The sequence below is a fragment of the Sinocyclocheilus anshuiensis genome, unplaced genomic scaffold (genome assembly GCF_001515605.1).
Source record: "Sinocyclocheilus anshuiensis isolate Anshui unplaced genomic scaffold, SAMN03320099.WGS_v1.1 scaffold315, whole genome shotgun sequence".
Lineage (NCBI taxonomy): Eukaryota > Metazoa > Chordata > Actinopteri > Cypriniformes > Cyprinidae > Sinocyclocheilus > Sinocyclocheilus anshuiensis.
This window is the reverse complement of record NW_015548210.1, coordinates 715,081-732,007: the sequence shown is the minus strand read 5'-3', so window position 1 is coordinate 732,007 and position 16,927 is coordinate 715,081. Positions and strand designations below refer to the sequence as shown.

Below are 16,927 nucleotides of genomic sequence, written 5' to 3'. Positions count from 1 at the left end.
TTAGTTTTGACTGCTTTTATTGTCCTCATTTGTAAGTCGCTTTGGATAAAAGCGTCTGCTAAATTACTAAATGTAAAGTAAATATATATATCAATGATAGATATATATATATATGTAAATGGTGGTGGGCCGCCTGGACCAAAAAATGCCTGGGCCGATTTTTTGTCCCAGTCCAACATCTGCTTCAGAGCGGTGCAACTATACTTCTCCATTACACTTACACACATGATTCACGGCCCATATGTTTCCAAAACAGAAACATCGTTGAGATGAGATCGTACTCTTGTTGGAGTTGCGCAGTCACGGCTGTCCTCCTGCCCATAAAATCGTCTCTCATTATGGTGTGGGGCGAAACTCATGGCTGGCTGGTGATGTTTGAAGGTTTTGTGATGTCCAGGGATCTTTCTGGGGATTTCTACTACCTCCTTCATTATTAAGTTTAATGGTGGATGAAAGGGCTAAGAAAAGATTGAGCCCTTTAATCTGCCTGGCAAAATGACTTTTTGTCCCCTAATCAAACGTCAGAAGACTCTCACAATTAAGATCCAGCACAGTAAATGGTTTTATTTTGGGCAAAACCTCTTGCGTATGAAAACTGATCTAAGTTTAGACACCTGTGCACAAAAACCCATTCATAATGGCTCTTCTGAGCGGTTATACTGTCGTGTAGGAAGCAAAGAAGTGTTTATATGTATGCGTGTTGTGTTCTTCATATAGACACCACCTGTGCCAAAGGCTCCTGAGATTCCACCTTTGATATCGCATGAAAAGCTTTCGCAAAACTACAAACAGCACATCATTTTTTTCATATGGACAGTAACAACAGGTCACTCGCTGCACAGATGAAAAGAGAGCCAAGGCTGCTGCCTTTCCCAGCTCTTATTATGGCAGCTTTCATTGTTTTTTATTTTCCTTTCAAAGTGGGCAATGAAGGAAAGATGAAGGCACAGATTTTGTCATTTCACAGCTCCGTGTTGCTTGATAGGACACAAACCATGTGTGTGTGGGTTCACATCAAATGTATTTGTAGCCTAATTTCAGGACATGCGGCTCTTTTCAGCAGCTGTTTCCTAAAGCAGGGTAGCTCTAGCATAGTCAGACTGAAAGAACATTTTTCTCTCTGTGTAGCATCCATTACACTGCTTAATTGTAAGAAATAGATTTGTTAATTTTTCGGTAAGAACAGTCTGTTTTGAAGGCATTGCTGGCTGATTTCTAGGGTGTTCTGTGTGAAACTCATCCGCAGCATTCAGTGTTCTTCAGGTCTCGCATAGGATTCAAAATTCCTTCTTTCTCTTCTTCCTCCTGTCAATGTCCCTCTTCCTCTCTCTTTCAGTGTGGTAGACCCCTTCTGCGCTCCCTCAGGGTCCATTCGTGCGGTTTTACGGTGCCCAGGGGGCTCTGGAGGAAGCAGGGAGAGCAATGTGTCCTTGTGCCCTCTCAGCAGGGTTTTTCTCTCCCATCAGCCCATTCGCTGGAGCAGATTCAAATAACGCCATAAAACTGAATGCTAAATGTTGGCGTTATCTCGTCTGTAATGAAAAGCCCATGAAATTGATTTAATGCTGCAGCGCCTCTCTCAAGCAGCCTCTCACGGCGGAAACACAAAACAATGAGCCTCCGAGATCTAATAATTAACCCACCTAATCCGGCAAAGTTAATCTCTCTCAAGAACTTTGTTCCAGCGTTAACTTTGATGAAGGGAGAGAGGCCGCTAGGGGACAGAAGATGCTGTGCAGAGAAAGAGACGAGGGGGAGAAAGCAGCACAAATGACTTGTGACACTTTGGTGTCGGACACTTGTGCTCCGCAACAGCGAGCAGAGCGAAAGAGAGGCAGGGACGCGTGACCTGCATTAGCATACTGATTTGTGTTTTGTGAAGAGATTAATGAGCTGAGGAAAGAAACAGGAAATAACATGCGTAATTTAAACCATAGAGACCACAGAGGTTTGGTATTATCTATAACCATCATTAATCTGGAACTGTTTTATTTTTGCTACTTTTATGGCTTTTTTTTTTGTGCTGCACAAACTGAGCTATTATACACATGCCTACATCATGATTTTTTTGATATGACAGTTTTCCTTTTGATTTTATTCTTTTTTTTCATTTGTTTTTTTATTTGTCTCTTTTTATTAAGGTTAGCCATGTCAACTATTTTTATTTCTTTTTTTTATTGACTGGCCATATGGCAAATTTTCTCTTAATTTTACATTTTAAAAATTATTTTTCAATTCTTTTTGTTTTTCAGTAGCCATATGACCAATTTACTCCAAATTTTATTCCTTTTTTTTTAATGTTTTTACGTAATTTGTCATTTTTAAAAATGTTTAATGTAATTTATTTAGTTTTTTTTTTTAGAGTGGCCATATGGCAGATTATCTCTTAATTTTATTTATTTATTAATTTTTAACCCCCCCTAATTTTAGCTATATGGCACATTTTCTCTTAACACTAATCTCTTATTTCACCCCATCTATACTACAAACATTGAGTTACCAGTCTCAAATCTTTACCTACTAAGCCACTCTACCTTCTGAGTTGTGGGTTACAGTCTGGTGTAATGACATGCTGTAGATGGGCATTAGACCCCCTTGTAATTACATTTGTTATGAAATAATAGAGCCGTAGGTACTCCGGCCTGGTGGGTTTTTAGTTGGCTTCTACAATCATGTTGATTATGGTTGATTAAATTGTTTGAACACTGAACTCGTGACTGTTGTTAAATATGTAGATTCTTCTCGGTTTACCACAAGCAAATTGCATGCTGTGAAACACAATGCCATTCAACAGTTTGCCTGGTTGTTCAGTATTGAGTAGAAATCAGCAATGACTGATTATTTTTTTCTCATAAACTTTCAAGAAGCACATTTAGATGAGCTGTATGGACACACACACACACAGTCATTATTACCTGCCATTATGGACCTTAAAGAGAACCGCATGCCCTCTGATGCTTCTCAATGAGATAATAGGCACTCAGTTGCAAGCAATTAATCCCACAATCCTCTGCTCTCAGCTCTGCTCTGTCCGCTCACGCTCCATGTCCACTATACAAATGATCACACTGATGGATTGAGCTCTGATGCATCTCAGTCAACTCTACTAACACATGAGGGAAGACAGGCGCTGTGTTAAATCCTCTAGTGGTGTTTGGGCAAACAAGTACATTTGTCCTCCCAGTGGAGTAATCGTTTTTATAAATACCCATAATTCTGTGCTGCTCGCCTCGCATTAGAGCGTTATTGTGAAAGCAGTCTAAAGTGAGTGCAAATTAACTTTAATATGTTGCATTTTTCTGAGCTGGTGTGTGAAAGAAAAAGCTGATGGTACCTCCATGGGCAACGTGTTCCTGTGCTGTCTGTAATTAAAATGTTGCCAGGAAAGAGAGAGAGAGGCTGTAGTAGGGCTGGGCGATATAGCTAAATAAATGTATCAACGATATAATGTTTCATATCGTTCGGTATCGATAATTATTGACATTTTTTTATAACCTTTTTTAAAACAAAGAGCAATAGAATTTTTTTTTTACATTTAACCACTGTATTTTTAAATTAGCTCAATTTATTGAGACAAACAACAAATATTTTTTTGTTTTAACAGTCAAAAACAAAATAAAAATTAAACAAATATCTCATTTCTAATGTTTTATATGCAGATTAAATAGGTTAAACTTTTGGCTTGTCTCCCGAGGCCACAGGAGGGCGCAATGAGCAAAATAATGCAGCACATTAAATTGTCAACTTAAGGAAGTAACTGTCTATAAAAAAAAAAAACGTGCATTACGTCTAAAAGAACTCATAGAAATCAAATATAATTTCGTAAATTGCATAAACAATTATGAACAAAACAGCATCATGTATTTATGCATTGCTTAATCCAAAGAGCCGAATCGCCATTCACACAGATTGCCTTTAAAAACATATGAGATGCAGTGAAAAGGAAAAAACCTCCACAAAAATGCGCGACGTGTTTTCTACAAGTTTAAAATGTTTTAACTTTGCATGGCTGTCTTCATCTCTTGTGAGACGCGAGTGCAGCAGTCGTATTTGTCCGTCTAGAAAAAATATAACGTAGAAATAGGCAGAAAACGAAATATTCCTTCCTAGCAGCAAGTAATAATTCCAACAGCAGATCTATAAACAAGTATTACGCAGGACACTCACGTGCAGCCGTCTGTCTCTTCTGTTGACTAATCGCTTGACCCTAACGTTGGATTGTACTATTTTTGCATTCAAATGCAAATGTTTATTTTAAATTCGACTAATATTCATTCTTTACTCACAATCTCCTCATCACAGGCAGGCACAGCACTCATGTTCGTGTTTGTGTGTGCTGTCTGCGTCACTCATAGCACGTGCCTATATCGTGCACTATATCGAAATTGTTTTATATCGTTATCGAAGAAGGTGTACCGTCGATAAATATCGATACCGTTTTATCGCCCAGGCCTAGGCTGTAGATCAGTCTTGCTAGCACCACTTTAAACGAGTAGTTATATTTGAGTTCTTTTGATTTATATGTAATTATTTGAACGATGATGTAGCATCTCTCCTGTGTGTGTTGCATTAGTGCGAATTGAGATGTTCTGCTGTGTTCATGTGGCTGTAAATTTGAGTGAGATGAAGAGCACTAGTAAATCATTTTCTTCTCTCGTCAGGTTTCCCAGCGACAGCGTACGGACCCGTGGCAGCAGCAGCAGTGGCGGCAGCACGAGGCTCAGGTAGGGTGACCAGGGGAAGAAGCGGCTACATAGCGTACCCACAGAACGCAGGGCCAGGTAAACACTCTTTACCACCTGTGTTCTGAGTGGCTACTGCTCTCCCCCGCCGAAAACACACACTCACCTTCACTAGTGTCCTGTTTCACATTATTCACTCGTCATGTGCCCTAATCTGTCATTTCATGGCTTCCATTGCATCCTTGTTGCACAAGATAAATCTCTCTGCTATGACTGGCTACAGACTGTTCTCTGCTTAGCAACCTTCCCAAGTTAATGCCAATCAGTAGAGGGCACAGCCGAAAGCAGATCCAATATTGAACCTGAACTTTACTGTGGCCTGGGAAGTGTTTGTTTTAGTGCCCTCTGTAGCGCAATATAGAGGAGTGTATCCACCTCAGGTGATCATCTAGAATCCTTGCCACTCTCTGTCAAGAGTTTGAAGTGATACAGGTTTAAGAGTAGTCAAACATATAGTCCATATGTAGAGATGTGCAATGTTCAGAATTTAATTGAAAATGGCTTTTTTAATTGAGTTAACAGACAGGGTGCAGAATTGCAGTTCTAATCTGAATACAAGGAAGTGGAAATAAAATTTGAATTTAATTCAAAGAGATTAAAATTACTAATTTTATCTAGAAAAGCTTCAAATGCTGGCTTAATCTAATCTTGTTTGGTAGTTTTGTAAATTGTTTAAAAAGCTCCATGTTTTAGGATGAATTTATAGCTAGAAATTTGAAATGTCAACTAGAAATTTCTATTTGGTTTATGTATTTCATCCTATTTTAATTTGGATTTCTTTTCAATTTGAATCCTTTTTACTGTCATTGCATTTCAACTTTCTGTGGCTCATGGCCAATTCAATATAATTCAAATTCACACTCATTAACGGAAAGGGAGTAAATTCAGAATTTGGCCCAGCCCTGTTTTCAAGATAAGTGTGTTGTTGTGACTTCCACATGAAAAGCATTATGGGAAGTGTCCATAGTTTAAATAGTTAAAGCAAATGGAAGAGTTAACACCTGACCCATGCATCATTAGCAATTTCCATTACAGATTTGTGCAAAACATTTGCTATATTTTATAAATGCCGATAAAAAACTGTTGCGAAATGATGACGTTTCCATTAACTGATTTGTGCGACTAAAACTTAATTTTTCCTCACACGACAAGTCATGGCGATGGATTTTGGTAGGTTTATGTATATCACAGGCACCACACTAGCAATGAATTTTAATTGAAGGAAATGTAGGAGTGTATCTTTAGCAAAGCAGGGCGGAGAGCTGCTTCTGGGACATGCCTGAAACATTCTGAAACATGCCGCAGCGCGCCTGGTAAAAACACAAGTATTGACGATCAGCTCCGGTGGCCGTAATGCGCCGCAGACATGTGCAGTGTAAATAAGGGGTTATCCAAGCTTTAATACCAAGCAAAAGTCCCTTATCCAAGCATTGTGTAGTCAATGCTTGTGTAAGCGGCCACATGAGGTGTTTTTTTTTTTTCTCTTTTTTTTTTTTTTGAGGTTATAGTACATTAAAGCATGATCATGTGACTTTTACGTACACCAGGTGACCTGTAAATGCAAAAAAGCCATTTCCATTGCAGTTTTTTAAAATATTTCTTTTTTGAATTACCTGAAAGACCACCTCATGCGATCACAAAACCTTTTTTTGTGATATATGGGAGTTTTTGCAAAACTGTCGTGTTTCCATTGGGCGTATTTTCAATTCGCAATTGCAATTTGCGCAATTTGAAGAGCAATGGAAATGCGGCTAATGTTTTCTAATGGTCAAGATATGCCTCCAGCACTGTTTCGTACAACATGAAGTATACAGACGCACATATAGTATGTAATGATACGTCATGCAAATTGTCGGATAATCATTGGATGCACTTCTAAAGGTCAGATATGGTCAAAGTTGAAATTATTGAATTTGAACATCACATTAAATGCTTAAACTGCTTGCAACATTGTTCCAACATGCTGCAGCTACGCTCAATAGAGTTCAGAGCACTGGAGAATGTTAAAGTAAGTCATGTCTCAACAGTAATGGTGCTCCAACAATAACATGAGAACTTTATACTTCAGCTTACAGACTAAACATCTCAAAGACTTGATAACACACTGTAGTTGTTCCCTTTCAGTTGGAGTTTATTGGCCTAGTACGACTGCACTTAAGAGGAAATTGTCAAAGTGAATTGCTTTCACGAACGCACTCAAGCCCTCATCTAAATTCTGCAGTGCCCTTTTTACTGCCGTTTCCTGTTAAAGTGAGAGTTTCAGTGATTCAGGTGGAGGTCTGTCTCCCTGGACCTGACAGAGTGAAGGGAGAAGACTGTTGGCTCCACTGGGGCCTCCTTCACGGGAACCTCACAGCCTTCTGGAGGCACATCTCCCTGGTGCACGGCAGTGGCGGCATGCGTCTCCATCTGATGTGCCTCATCCATTTCTTGCTTTGCTGAGACATCTGCGAATCAATCTATTCCTGATCATTAAGGCAGAAAGGACTTCTGTGTGTGTCTCTCTCTCTTTTAGTTCACCTCATCATGTGCAGCTTTTCTTTTCTCACCTTTCCATCCCCCCATCTTCTATTTCCATATCTCCCCGTCTTTATCTCCTCTTTCCCCAGTGAGTTGGTAGTTGTTGTAAGACACTAACAGATCAGTGGAAAGTGATGAGTTTGCTCAGCAGATGGAGTGCAATGGAGGCAGTTTCCTGTGCCCTGGTGTATTGTGGGAGTGTGCAGTGTTGAACTTTATTCTTTTGAATAAGCAGTCCTGTGTCAGTGCTTTTTCAATGGCCAGCAGTTGCTGCATTTAACCCCAGTGTCCTACCAAATCTGCTGGTCTTCATTTTTTCCCCACAGAACTGTTGGTACTTTGAAACAAAACACAGCATGGGTTCAGGTCCGTTTGTGTTAATTAACAGATAGAAGCATGGTAGTATTATGGTAAGGTTGTGTTTGAGGGAGCAGATGAGATTTCGTTACTTTCTGCTCTGTTACAGTGGGCCGCCTGCCCGCTTGCCCGGGCATGAAGATGCTCCTGTTTGGCAAAATAGCTCACATTATCTGAGATCATTAGCCATTTCATCCCAACACGCTCTGTGAGCCTTGAAAAGCATCTCTGTGGAGGGCTGTTTTGGCTCGTGTATACGAGGTGAGATTAAACTACAGGCCCAGGTTAGGTTAGCTCCTGCTGGACTGCACGTGATGTAAATCCCCTTGAAAATTGAATAAAAAATACACCTGAAGTTACAGCAGCAAAGCCCCCCGTCAACAGTCCCAGAATGGGTCGCTCTGCTGAGATCCGCAAAGCTGAAGACGCTGTGTTTTCACATTAGAGCTCGAGTCCATTCGTATGGTTTGAATGAAAGAATCATGCCCGAGTTTTGATACCTTCTAAAGTGGTAAAGAGCAGTAGTAGCAGAGCCTTGTGCACTTTGACACCAATTAAAAAAGTCTAGACTATGAATTTATTAATCATTTAAAATAAAAAAAATTTAAAGTATAATTGTATCATTGTTTTTTACCGCTGATTACAGAACCGGCTTTCTGACAAGATGCGCGTTCAATATCGCATGCGATTTATCGTGCAGCCCTAGTATATTAGCTTGTTCAGGTGTGTTTGATTAGGGTTGGAGCTGAACTCTGCAGGACTGCGGCTCTCTAGGACCGAACTTGCCTACCCCTGTGCTAGTGTGAAAGCACCCTTATATTCTGTCTGTTTTAAACAATTAGAATGTTACATGATTTTAAAAATAAATATACTTATTTTTAAAATCATGTAACATTCTAATTGTTTAAAATGTAGGACTTTAGAACACTTTAAGAAAACACAAAAAAACATAACCCGATGAAGCTGATCTCTAGATAACTCTCAACTTTCAGTTTGCTCAGCAAGAAGACTTTAGAAACTTTTTAGGTGATGGGTGTCTTCCTGCTGTGTGCATCTACAAATCATAACGCTCAGTGTCAAAAGCTTTGTAACTGAGCCGTCACTAATTTAGATCTACCGTCCTGGATTTGTGAGGTTACTTTGTCATTCAACCAGCGAAAAGCGTTGAGAGACCTGAGAGCACGGCAGAAAATGCCTGAATAAATCATGTGTTAAAATTCATTAGCAAAGCCTTTCTGAGCACCAAAATGACAAGACATTAAATATGTATTATTTATTAAATGTCGCTACTTACGGAAAAGGGGTTCTAGTGATGTTAATTAGCCAGCCGTTCGGTCAAAAAGGACTGTTTTAAATGGAAAGTGAAAGCTAAATCCAGGCACGGGTGGTTTTTTTTCCCCTTTCTAAATTGACTTTAGGTGGAAATGAAGAGGCTAATTACAGCTGCTCTGAAATTCAGAGCTAATTTGGGGGCCAATATGACGGACTAACTGACAACCACCATGAAGTGGCTTGTTGGAATGGCCACCAGGGATTTGAGTGGGTGTTGCGTGTGCGTGAAAAATCTCACACTTGTTCACTGATGCACTCTTAACCAGCTCAGCCACATAAGTGGCAGAGGAGAGACACTGGCCTGTGTTTTATTGTGAATGTGATCGAAAGCTCTTAGACTGTTTGACGTGTGTGTGTTAGTGAGAGAGAGAGGCAGTTTGAGGTCACTTCTGTGATCTGGGTAAGTGGAAGTGAGGGGAGCCGTTATCCACTCAGAGAGCCGCCCCACTGCTGACTGCATGCAGAGATTCGGAGGGAAAAAAAGGGAGAAAGAAAACAAGTATAACAGTGACGACTGGAGTTGTAACTTTGTACGAGTCCTTTCTGTTGTTCAGGAGAGAGATGGTGAGAGTGAAAGAGATGGGAGAGGGGTAATTATCGTCAGAAATGAGGCTCGGCGAACGATTCGCACTGCTGGGCCCGCTGATCCGGTCGCTACGGCAACGCCGACCTACTGATTTGTTTTGCATACGAGTAATTACATCCAATTAGGCTACCGAGAGAGAGAAAAAAGAGAAACCAATGGAAGAAGGGGTCTTTTGTTTCGCGCTGATAGCTGGAATATTAATAATTGGGCTTAAGATACAATCGACAGTGATACTGTAACTAGGAGCTGAGCTGAAGTCTTCAGCAGTTCACACCTGAGAGCCTCACCTGCACACACACTCACTCGCTCTCCTGTTTATAGTTGCCATGGACTTGAAGTAGTTGCTGTCAGATGTTGAAGCTATTATGGAATTTCAATGCAAGGGCCCCATCAGGCCTCAGACTCTCTGCTGTACTGTCCGTGGAGTGCTCTAATATACTGTAGTGGTCAGGACTGGAGACAAGAAGATTGCTGGTTTGATCAAACCATTCAATGAGCACTTAACCCCAGGTTACTTCAATAAGGTCATGGTGACATTCTATTCTATTCTTGATGTCTTTAAATTCTATATGTACCTTTGTCATTTTAAATGTCAGGTTTTAAATGTAGTATTTTTACATTAAAGAATATTTATTTTATTACTTTTATTATTTATTTGTATTATTTAATCATTAATAATTATTACGAAATATTATTATTTAAGATTTATTTTAAAGGGTTAGTTCACCCAAAAATATTCATATTTTTCACCCTCATGTCGTTCCAAACCCATAAGACTTTCTTTCATCTTCAGAATACAAGTTAGGATATTTTTGATGAAATCTGAGCGCTTTCTGACCCTGCATAAACAACAACTCAACTACCATGTTTAAGGCAATAAAATAGTCCATGTGACATCAGTGGTTCAACAATAATTTTATGAAGCTACGAGAATACTTTTTGTGAGAAGAAAACAAAAATAACGACTTCATTCAACAATTTCGTCTCTTCTGTGTCAGTCTTCGATGCATGTTCACGACAGTACCACGACACATGCGTGTGGTGCTCTTGATGCAGGAGCCGGTGTTCTGACGCAAACCATCGCTAGTGACCACTAAAAATGAAAAATTCTTAAGATGTCTTGCTGTTGGTACTAACGGTTGGCATCCTTTTTTTTTTTTTTTTTTTTTTTTTTTTTACAAGCAGAGGAAACAATCTTCAGACATGTTTACGAAGACTTCGACAGAGTGGATGACTTGCAATATTAGCATAGTTTGTCTGTTAATATGCACTTAGTTTGTTACTCAGACGCAGGCAGTGCGCTGCATGAGACAAAAATAATATAGCCAAAACCGCCGCATAGTCATTAGTGTAGATTCATGTTGATTTTATCAATGTCGCAATTATAAATCAGGATTTAAGGAGTAAAGTGAGAGTGACTCCTGGTTAACGTATTAATGGGTCATGTAGTCACTATTTAGTGTGGAATTTTTCTACAATATTTACTCATCATGACCGTAAAATAGGGCATTCTGCATAAGTCAATCTACTGCAGTATTTCCTCTCTCAATCAGTAGAAAATGTGGTTAACACCCAGTCATGCATGCAAAAAATACCGTCATATACCATGAAACCGGTATAATTTTGAAAAATACAGTGATATAAATTTGCGGTCATAATGCCCTGCACTAAGTCAATGCAATGGCCCTGTTTTCATCTAAAAGTTGATCAAACTAAATGGACTCTGGTCATGTGGCAGTAAAGATTCGAAACTGATTCGATTTAAACCCACTCTTCAATTTGTTAGTTTACCTAAAGACAATAAAGACAAGATCATTTTCTTTCTTTTTTTTTTTCTTTCTTTTTTCATGCTAACTTTTTTAAAACTGGAATGCACATTTATGGCACATGCAGTGGTATTGCTGTTCTCATTAACTCGTATGCCCAGACTGCTGTAACAGAGATTTCCAGCTTTAGCATGCTGCCAGCTGAATTATCAAGCTCTGGTGATGTGCTGGAATATTGTGTTATTGATGAAGCGCTACAGCAGATGTCCATACAACTAAAACAGCATTCGATTGGTGTTCATTAGCAGTCCGTTAATTTGCACACATATTGTGCTGCGCAGACTAAACACATTTCTGCGGCAGACACCCACATCGCCACAACCCCCCGAGGAGACGCTCGCTGCCTCTACAACGTGCTGTGAGAGTACGTGTTGTTTTAGAAAAATCAGAGGAAAGCTATTATTTCTCTAACTTTGATGTCAGAGCAGCATTGTCCAATCCCTCTCTGTTTCTCACCTTTGCTCAAGTGAAAGTAAATCATTTGTATGCTCTGAAAAGAAAATAGGCAGAGGAAGATAATCAGGCAGCGGCTCACTCCCAGATGGCTGCTTCTGCTGTCTTGCCATCCAACTGAAGAGCTCTTTTCAGCCTCATTTTATTCATATCCTTTTACACTGATGCCACTATCATTAGAGGCAATCTACCTGAACAATAAAGGTAATTTTCCCTGCCTTTATTAGATAAGACCTTCTCGACTGAGCGCCTTGTGCAGCTGAGGGCTAATTGTCCATGTCAGCATAAACAAAGCAGCTGTGTACATCCGTTGTGTGTGTGAATGTCGGCTTTGTGTACTGCCTCTCTCAGTATCCTGTAATCTTCAGAATTAGGCAGATGGAACAGGAAACCGTCATTGTGGTGTCCTGGCAAGCTGCGACTCGCGGAATGCGTGCGAAGATGTCGCGGGAGGGGGACGTTGCACGTTTGCCAACCTACACCCTGCTCAGCCATTTAACAAATGGAGGAGTCCGTGTAGAGGTCGACTCTTGTTTGTTGTTAAAGATCTAATTAGAGAGTGCAGAAGAGGCAGCGGAAGCTTGTCTAATTAGCGAGGAGCAGAAAACCCACTTTAAAATTCAAGGACGACTGGCGATTAGAATGCACATCGAAAAAATGGATTACGAAAAGAAAAGGGTGTCTCTGGCCTTTGCTTTGCTGTTGTGGTCTCTTTTTGTAGTTGAGATCGAGCGTCAAAGTCGGTTTAGTCCTGAGTAACAGTGCAGGGTCGGGAGAGAAAGATCCTAAAGACTCTGAACAGAAATGTCCAATTTCGCTAAAGAGTTAGGAAGCCTAGCGGTGACCTGGAACAACCCCAGTGTGTCCCACACAGAACCCTGTAGGAAATGCCACAGACTTCTGCAGAATTTGATTTGTGGGTGCTCACCAGCTTTGTTTAAAGGAATAGTCCAGCCAAAAATGTAAATTGTCATCGTTTACTGTCGTTTCAAACCTGTGACAAAAAAAGATAATGTGAAGAGTGTTTTTACCCATAGAATGAAAGTCATTGCGGTTATAAACAATATTAGACCTCATTGTCTGGACAAAAAAAAAAAAAAAAACTTCGTCTTTTGTGTTGCTTAGAAGAAAAAAATTGTGCATTTTTGTAATGATGTGAGGGTGAGTAAATGACGACACATTTTTCTTTTTGGGGTTCTTTTTGGGGATTCATACATCTGCATATGTTTATATGCATACATGTTTTTATACAGTGTGTGTTTACTGAATCCTACACGTGAAGCTTGAGTTCAGACAGAGATGTAATTGGAATCATTACAGGAATACATTTCCTCAATACGATTCCTCAAGTCATGTATTACAGTAAGCAGGTGGTGTTGGAGTGGTGCCATTCCTCAAACACTTGAGCGTAATTTGACAGGCAGGCGTTTTGCCCACAAACCGCCGGTGAGGGAAAGTTGCGAAGCTGATGACAGAGAAACTACTTAGAGCTTCAGATTACTCTTGGCAGCTGTTGAGGGCATAATCAGCGCTGTGATGTTCGGCACGGCCCCAGGACGCTCCTGCAGGTCCCAGTCCCCAATGAAAAGCAAACATGCAGCAGGGGAGACGCAAGATGAAAAGCCTGTGTGGTGGATCCCAGCTTTCTTTGATTGGATCGTCTTTCTGTTTCTGAAAGGCCAATGAAGACTTTTAATGCCCTCTGTATATCAAACCCACATGTAGGATTGAAAATACCAGCTATAAATGTCAGCATTGCTGAAGCCGTCAAATGACGTCCTCCGAGGCATTCATAATCCGCCATTGCAAAGCGTCTTCATGTCTGCTAATGATGTCTAACGTCCTTTTTTGAGCTCTGTTGAACCACATTTTATTCATCACTGTATTCGCCATATCTAACCTGTTCACTCATAGGTTTCTTTTTAGACCTTTGCTAGTATCTCTGATAGAGTTGTGTAACTACTAACAGATTGAGTATAAGTGTGTGTACATGGGCATCATTCACCCTCATATTGTTTCCTGTCACACATACGTCACTGCCTCAGTCACTTCATCTTTGTGTATCATAAACACCTCTTTTCTCAATGACGGCGTTTCACCTACTCTGCGTGTTTCCCAGGGTTCCCCGATTACGGCTTTTATTCTGGGCCCGGTGACCAGCGGGGCGCCCCCTGCTCCTTTGCCGACTATGCCACCCTGGGTCCCCATACGGGTCAGATGCTGCAAAGCGAGCACGTCACCCCTACCTGCAACTCACCCTCCCAGCACCACCCAAGCCCGGACCACTTTAAGAGCTCAGGTGTGTATGGCATATTTTGTCCTAGACATGTTTTGCTTCTAACACTCGTTCCTTCTGATGTATTGGGAAATACTCCTTCATTTTTTCTCATTCCAAATGTACATGAGTTTAATTTTAATCTCTGTCATGAATGAGAGTAGCTTTATTAACAGAAATGAAAATTTTGGACTGTATTTACATCTGCACTGCCCCTTGTAATCACCTGACAGATGTTAACACCAGGTGTAAACTCATGCGCCATCTGTATGAAGTGTAGTATAGGGTATCAATAATACGAATTTGCGTGGCTGATCTCACCAACACAGCCAAATTCACCTGAGCTTGTATTTCCTGTCTCCCACATTGCATCATGTATAAATGCAAGTCATTGGAATGAAAAGTTTAGCATGACTGGCTGTTTAGAAAACAGATTTAAAACAATCCTCCAGTCATGGTTTGAATCTGTGGATCAACTGATGCACGTCAAGCCTCATTGTCTTGTCCCGATGAAAGAGGTAGTGAAGTCACGCGTTGTGCCGCCCATCTGCGGTAGTCTCCTAATCACTGTGGCGCCACAGCTTGTGCCAGGCCAGGTGTCGTGGATCTTTGAGATTCGGCTCATTCTGTCCTACTTCTTTTGCCTCATTTCATTTGGCAGCCAACAGGAAAATGTCTGTAGTTCTCTTGCTTTACACCAGTGATCACGTAGATGTGGGTTTGGGCTCTAGCCTAACCTGTGCTCATTCTGAGGCTGCTAACTTTGGATTCACAGTACAAAGTCTAAATATAAATCCATTCTTGAATGTATATCATTTAAATGGAAAAAAACATCAATTTTCTTATCATTTTTCTAGTCTTTTCTATGTGTCATGTTATAGTTGGGAACACCATTTCTGTTGACTTTAAGATCTCTGAAGTGCATTTAGACTAGAAATTGTAGATACTTGTGATTTGCTGCATTTTGTTATTAGCTTTCCACTTCTGAGTTTTTTTTCTCCGTCTTATATTTTTGCTTTTATCAGCCAAACAAAACAAAAAAAAACATCCTTTAGCTATATTTTTTGTGTTGACATTGGAAACAAAAACTCATCTTTTACTTTGATGCTACAATGTATGACCTTAATATTGCTTTACAGTACGTGTTTAGAGCGTTTTGAGATAGATCTATTAAATACAGGCGTGCTACCTGATATGAAGGTCTGTCCAAATGTCTCCTATATGCTTGGTGCTGTGGCAACTTGGACACAGTCAATGCATTGTGGGTTTTTCAGGGGTCAATACTGATGCTGTTGGTGTGTAGCTTTGCTCAGCAAAAACACTTTATTATCCTGCCAAAGGATGTGCAGAGTGACATCGATTAGAACCCCAACGCTGGTAGCCGGAGCGGGACAGATGAGTCACCTGTGTCTCAGAAACATGCTGCGTAATCACAGGCCGGCGGGTTTAATTAGCATGGGTGCTGCTAAGCTACCAGTCAAAGCCAATAAAAGGAAGTCATGTTTAGCTATTAAAGCTAATAGCAGTAACGGTTTAGCCCCAGGGTTTAATTTAGAGCATAAATCCTATTCCTGGCATAGCGAGAGAAAGCATGGCACTCACCTTTACAGAATCCAGCAATTATATGGAATAAAGATTACAGTACACACATAAAATGACTGTGAAAGCAAGGAAAGCCATTGCACTCAGATAAGACACGGGAAGCACGTCCAGAGGCAGCCAGAGAGTTAGTTAATGCTGTCTGTCATCATTAACACAATCTATGTGGCTTAACTGAAAACCACAGTGTTAAAAAATATAGCTAAACTAAATATTTATTTCTATATATACTTACATGTATAAATTCTTTATGAACCTTCTGCAGTCAGACCATCTTTGATAGTAAAATGATGAATGTGAGGGGGTTTTAGTAAATAATTAAGACTAAGTCTAATATAAAGGTCAATACAGTGCGTGACATCATTACCTCACTTTGTGCATCATAATAATTCTGTCCTCCATCTGATTTATACTAGAGCCCGACCGATATGATTTTTTTGGGGGGCCGATACCGATATTAGGGAGTAAAAAAGGCTGATATCGATATGTCGGCTGATATTCTTTGTGTAGGCTATATTATAGTACAGTATAGTCAAAAGTTTGGACACACTTCCCATTCGTGTGTCCAAACTTTTGACTGGTACTGTATATAGAATACAGTATATAGCCTACATAAACAGAATATATATACATAAACACATTTTTTTGCAATGAAAACGAATATGATAAGCTCATTGTGAGAGTAAAAGACGGGGACATTGTTGTTTATTTACTTAGCATTGAGTCTCTCCAACTAGGTGACAACGTAGGGTTAAATCACCATTCAACAGACAAACCACCACCGCACTGCCGTCTATTAGACTGCAGAAAGATACTAACGTGTCAGCACATCATAAATAGAACGAGGCATCAGTTTACTGCATCCAGTGTAGACAACATAACTGATTATAATGGGTTCTATTCTACACCGGACACATGCCTCGCGATGTGATCGTTGTGATAAGCATGAGTTCTGGGCTGCGGCACGGCCGGTATAAACACCAAACCAGCCGCGATCAGCTCCGGTGGCCGTAACACAGGCTTTAATGCGTCGCAGACGCGTGCCGTGATGCGCAGCAGATCAGCTCTAGTCTCTAACGTCACTGAATCTGCTGTTATAAATGAACCATCCATTCATCATATCATCATGCAAAACTAAGAATTAGAATCATTGTAATGTGACGATCAAATATAGGTGCGGGTGGGGGGCGGGCGGATAATTTGAAGCAGCGGACTCGGGTGAGGTTTGAGCTCATCT

The 16,927-nt window shown here is 40.3% G+C and overlaps 1 protein-coding gene across 2 annotated transcripts in view; it reads left to right on the top strand.

The window, feature by feature from the left end:
• LOC107653733 (RNA-binding protein Musashi homolog 2-like) overlaps positions 1 to 16,927 on the top strand; it is a 199,019-nt gene that overhangs the window by 175,005 nt on the left and 7,087 nt on the right. For both annotated transcript variants that reach the window (XM_016440547.1, XM_016440548.1), the window contains exons 11-12: positions 4,662 to 4,724; positions 13,936 to 14,115. In XM_016440547.1, the coding sequence (XP_016296033.1) occupies positions 4,662 to 4,724; positions 13,936 to 14,115 (243 nt within the window). The remainder of the gene's footprint in view (positions 1 to 4,661; positions 4,725 to 13,935; positions 14,116 to 16,927) is intronic.